We start from the raw sequence: 5,802 nt of genomic DNA, 5'->3' as shown, positions 1-5,802 counted from the left end.
GAGGTAGAGTGTTCTGTGGAAGGACTTCCCTGTACTGTCGAGAAAGTCTCTTGCTCTCGTGTACAAAACTGCTCCGTTTAAGCCGGTTCTTGGTGAGGTTGCTCAGTCTGTGCTTCATGGGGTGGTCGGGTAGGCACTTGAGCTTCTCGGCCTGTACCATAGTCTTGGCTTCTCTTCTCTGACAGAGGGGTTGGATAGTGGTAAGCTTCTCCATTTCCTTGATGGGCGTGGATTTCATTGCACCGGTGATGAGTCGGAGGGCCTGGTTTTGCACACGGTCAAGGGTCTGCAGGTTTGTCTTGGCTGAGGTTGACCACGCTGTGGAGCCGTACTCGAGGTGGGGTCTGATTGTTCCCTGGTATACTGTCTTCAGTATCTTCTCGTTCGCTCCCCAGGTGGTCCCTGCCAGCTTCCTGAGTATGGCTAGCTTGCGCCGAGCCTTTGTCTCTGCCTGTGCAATGTGTGGTTTCCAGGTCTGCCGTCTATCAAAGGTGACACCAAGGTACGTTGATTGAAATGATAAGAACATAGAGTATACTCAGTTTGGGAAAAAGTGTGGTGAAAAAGTATATTTAAGTGTGCAGACAGATCTTATTTTTCTTGGCAGTTTGCATCTATTTTTTTTACCGGAAGGAATCAAGTTTATTTCTTCGTGATTCTTTGTGTTTGCAACACTGTGTCTAAGTGTCTAAGGATTACGCTAACTTTCATTTGTCCAGGAAAGATTGTCTGTTTTGCTGTCCAAAAAGATATTGGATGGATTCAAACTTTTATTTATTTGACTGAGAGATCAATTTTACCGCTCTGTTGAGGTTGCAAGGCGATTTCTTGCTTGCTTTCTCTCTCTGTTCACACATACGAACCCCGGCCGGGTCATACCTAAGACTTTAAAATTGGCAATCTAGTGGCTGCTCCGCCTGGCGTCAGGCATTATGGGGTTAGTGCTAGGACTGGTTGGTCCGGTGTCAGAATAATGTGACTGGGTGAGACATGAAGCCTGTGGTGCGACTTCTGTCTTGTGTGTGGCGCACGTTAAATGTCAAAGCGGCACCGCCCTGATATGGTCCTTCGTGGTCGGCTGGGCGTTTAAAAAAAAAAAAAAAAAACCACACACGGACACAGGCACATACAATCACACACACTAGGACAATTGATCTTCAGGACAGTTTTTCACTCATGCAGTTCAATATCTTCAGCTTGCACACATCTACACATTTTGTTTTCTTTTGAACATCTTATTTAAAGTTCGTTCTTTCTTTATTTGGTGTTTAACGTCGTTTTCAACCACGAAGGTTATATCACGACGGGGGAAGGGGGGAGGTGGAATAGAGCCACCTGTCAATTGTTTCTTGTTCACAGAAGTACTAATCAAACATTTGCTCCAGGGGCTTGCAACGTAGTACAATGTATTACCTTACTGGGAGAATGCAAGTTTCCAGTACAAAGGACTTAACATTTCTTACATACTGCTTGACTAAAATCTTTACAAACATTGACTATATTCTATACAAGAAACACTTAACAAGGGTAAAAGGAGAAACAGAATCCGTTAGTCGCCTCTTACGACATGCTGGGGAGCATCGGGTAAATTCTTCCCCCTAACCAAGTTTTTCACTCATGCAGTTCAATATCTTCAGCTTGCACACATCTACACATTTATGTATATTTTTTTATTGATATGAAAATAGATGTTTTAACAGTAAACACTGAACATTAACAGTGTACACATGTAAATAATGATCATTTTTTTTATGCTAATTGCTGCACAAATCATTTTAAAGCAGATACATAATTGACTCTTTAAATGTATTTTGATCTGGCCTTTCATGGCAATATGTATACTGCCCACACTTAAAGCTGAGGCGTGTACTGAATGGTCCACCAATGAACATTAAGCCAATTCAAGCTACATGTATTAGCATTTTCAGCAATACACTGGAAGTGGCAACATTTAAAACTAAATCCAATATATTTCAAATTACTGAATCTTCCGTTGAAACAAATAATACATGGAATATATTTCCTGCATTGATAATAATCTCACTACACATATATCTTATAAAATTAATTATATGACCTTTAAGATCAAACAATCATCCAAACTCATATATTCAGCTGTCATAAAAATAGGAATGAAATTAACTAAGTTAAATGTCATTAAGCAAGAATAATTACCATGACTTTTCCTTAAATCATGGTCTAGAAAGACACAGTATACTGTATGTAGAATGATTGTATTCAGCAAAAGAAGTTTCCAACACATACAGTAACAGACTTTGTAGGCTGAGTCTTAACATGTTCGAGTTGGGAATCACAGAGTAAACACATTAAGTAATACAGCACCTTTAAACATTTCAAATACTAAGTGCAACAAGCAGAGAAGCTGGCAAAAAGTTTGGATCAGCTTGAATCACAGTCAGTTGTGGCAGCATTTTTCTACTTTCTTCACATCCAGAAAGAATAGAGGAATTCTGAAAATAACTCTGTCGGGTTTGTATGGGTTTGGAAAGAGTGAATGCCCTTGCCATAACCTCTGACAAACATTGGAGGGCCAATCACTATAGTGAAGGGTGTGTCAGAAGCGTGCTCCTGCCATCAACATACAGAAACCCGACACAGTTATATATGACTATGTACGAAAATCGTCTATTTTGATTGCAGCATAATGACTTTTCTTATTCAAAGAAATTCTGGCCTGGTCCTTTCATCATTCCATTGATCTCCAGTATGAAGAGAACATCTTGAAAATCTCACAGGTCTTGTGAATTTTACCTATCAGGCTTTATTTAAAAAATACTTTCTGTTAAGCCTGGTTGAAAGTTTAAGCTACGTCACAAAAATGTCATTTTTTCCCAGGTTTCAACTCCGACCAAAACTACAAATTGATGATTATATTTTTTAAATGATCATTGGCTCTAACTGCTAATAAAGTCTGCTAGAGTAGATGTCAAGAAACTATTGGCAGACATCTACTGATCTAGTAAAACTCGGGCTCGAAGTAGTCGCACCCCCCACTGAGGAACAGGTGGCAGATACGGTCAGGGTTGATTCGGAAGTTGAAGTCAGTGTAGCGCCGATGATTCACAAACACCTGCAAATGACACCAAAAGAAAACGTAAACTTAAAGTTAAACTTAAAGAACGTACTATTTGTAAATACATGTATATACAAATTAGGAAGCCTTAAAATCACAACACAGCTGACACACTTCAACAGTGTTCGCTTATGAGGAGTATCGTATTCTTGTTAAAATCGCCTATGAGATGATGATCAAAAGGACCCGCGTGTGTTAGTTCCTGTATGCAGGTTAGACTGTTTTAGTATGTGCTACAACAAAATCAGGTATAAAAAAATGAGGGAGTCTTAAAATGGAGGTAAATGTACAGCGCTGTTATGACCAGAACATCTACAAAATTAAAGTCCTAAAACTGAGGGGAAGTTTAAATTGGGGGTTAATTATTAAAAGGGGGGAGGGGGGGGGGTCATTGTACGCCCACAGTTTCGAACTTGGACAATGTATTAAAGCACAGACTGGGGATCCCAAGACATTTTCTACTTAGATAACAGGAGAGAAAAAAATACTTTCAAAAATGTTTGAGGAATTCAAAAATATAGCCATGAGAATATTGATGACATTATCTAAGCTAGGGGCCCTAGAATTAATCACCAAATTAATAACATCACCAAAATTTGATGGCGTCATCCAAAGAACCAATGACGTCATCACCGACGTCACTCACCCTTATTCCGTGCTGCATCACGCACAAGGCCAGCTCAAAGCGGTCCTCAGGCTCGAAGGGGAAGTAAGGCGCGTCCCTCTCCTCCCCTCCCCACTCTCCCCCCTCCCTGGAGTTGAGCACCACCTGGCCCTCGCTGAAGCGGACGTTGAAGTGCATGGCGATGTCGTCGCTCTCCGCGTCTTCCCCGCACTGGAGGTTGATGGCGAAGCTGATGATGAGAGAACGATGCGAGAGTGAATGAGGGGTACAGTGTGGAAATGATCAGGGCCCAAGCAGGCTACACATGGTACAACACATTTCAGAGCTTGATCTAGGGGTGGGGGGGGGGGGGGGATCCTGTGTTCCGGTAGCTCCCCCCCCCCTAACCTGGCAAATTTACTTTTTTTTCTCGAGGAGAGACCCAAAACAAACCTTTCAAATGTTAGATTTTAACGGGAGCTGGGGGGCTATGACTCACGGTCTTATCTAAGCCCGAAGTTGACTGTCTCCCTCCCTCTCTCTTTCTCCCTCTCTCCACCTCTCTCTCTCTCTCTCTCTCTCTCTCTCTCTCTCTCTCTCTCTCTCTCTCTCTCTCTCTCTCTCTCTCTCGTCAGTGAGGTTCAAAGCCCTTACCCATCAGCATCATCATCAGGTGCGCCCTGGATGACGATCCAGTTGCCGGGCTCCAGCGTGCCAGGCACAGAGTCCGTGAAGGGTTCGTCCTGAAAAAAAGACAAAACATAAAATATAAAAATTCCTCTGTTGTGATTTATCTTCTCAAAAATCAATACTGTACTTCAGTCTTTTGCTACTGTTTATCTGTGTGTAGGCGTGTGTGTGTGTGTGTGTGTGTGTGTGTGTGTGTGTGTGTGTTTGTATGTGTTTGTATGTGTGTGTGTTAGTGTGTGTGTGTGTGTGTGTGTGTGTGTGTGTGTGTTCTCATGCATTATACGTTCTAAAATGCTAAACGTTTGTGTGTGTGTGTGTGTGTGTGTGTGTGTGTGTGTGTGTGTGTGTGTGTACTGACCAGTCTTCTGAGCAGCTTGACCTCATAGATGTAGGCCTCTCCGGCCACGTTGATGGCCTTGATGTCCTCGATGTCGTCACGGGCACGGAACTTGCACACCTTCCTGTCGTTAGCGAAGACCTGCACACACAGTTACATCTTAAAGGTGTACGATACCGACACATGCACAGCCTGGCGGTGACCTCATGATTAATTTTCTGGAGTCACCGAGACACACTTAATTCTCGAAATTCTTTGTCACTACCTCGGGAGACATGCTGATGCAGAAGAAGTGACAGAATGTTTACGTGACGTCATTATTCACGTTATGACGTCTTTACAAACGGGACTGGCCAGCCCCTGTGCCCCTGCCTAAGTTTGGGAGACCCTCCCTCTCACACACTTGGTCCAGCCCCGAACTGGTAGAATGGACCCCCCCCCCCCCCCCCCCCTCTTTTAAGGCTCCCTCTCTTTTAAGACCTGATTTTCTTCAATTTGTGAAGGTCTAAGTTCTTCTTCTTCTTCTTCTGCGTTCGTGGGCTGAAACTCCCACGTACACTCGTGTTTTTTGCACGAGTGGAATTTTACGTGTATGACCGTTTTTTTACCCCGCCATTTAGGCAGCCATACGCCGTTTTCGGAGGAAGCATGCTGGGTATTTTCGTGTTTCTATAACCCACCGAACTCTGACATGGATTACAGGATCTTTTTCGTGCGCACTTTGTCGTGTGCTTGCGTGTACACACTGGGGTGTTTGGACACCGAGGAGAGTCTGCACAAAAAGTTGACTCTGAGAAAATAAATCTCTCGCCGAACGTGGGGACGAACTCACGCTGACAGCGGCCAACTGGATACAAATCCAGCGCGCTACCGACTGAGCTACATCCCCGCCCTGACTGAGCTACATCCCCGCCCTGACTGAGCTACATCCCCGCCCTGACTGAGCTACATCCCCGCCCTGACTGAGCTACATCCCCGCCCTGACTGAGCTACATCCCCGCCCTGACTGAGCTACATCCCCGCCCTGACTGAGCTACAACCCCGCCCTGACTGAGCTACATCCCCGCCCTGACTGAG

The 5,802-nt window shown here is 44.0% G+C and overlaps 1 protein-coding gene across 5 annotated transcripts in view; it reads right to left on the bottom strand.

The window, feature by feature from the left end:
• Positions 1–1,150: 1,150 nt before the first annotated feature.
• LOC138951828 (uncharacterized) overlaps positions 1,151–5,802 on the bottom strand; it is a 37,090-nt gene continuing 32,438 nt past the window's right edge. For all 5 annotated transcript variants that reach the window (XM_070323381.1, XM_070323382.1, XM_070323384.1 and 2 more), the window contains exons 10-13: positions 4,747–4,866; positions 4,353–4,441; positions 3,741–3,948; positions 1,151–3,091 (exon numbers count right to left, since the gene is read on the bottom strand). In XM_070323381.1, coding sequence (XP_070179482.1) covers positions 2,978–3,091; positions 3,741–3,948; positions 4,353–4,441; positions 4,747–4,866 — 531 coding nt within the window. In that variant the 3' untranslated portion in view covers positions 1,151–2,977. The remainder of the gene's footprint in view (positions 3,092–3,740; positions 3,949–4,352; positions 4,442–4,746; positions 4,867–5,802) is intronic.

Source organism: Littorina saxatilis, linkage group LG17, assembly GCF_037325665.1.
Source record: "Littorina saxatilis isolate snail1 linkage group LG17, US_GU_Lsax_2.0, whole genome shotgun sequence".
Classification (NCBI taxonomy): Eukaryota; Metazoa; Mollusca; class Gastropoda; order Littorinimorpha; family Littorinidae; genus Littorina; species Littorina saxatilis.
The sequence above is the reverse complement of the archived record's forward strand: the minus strand, read 5'-3'. Positions and strand labels throughout refer to the sequence as shown.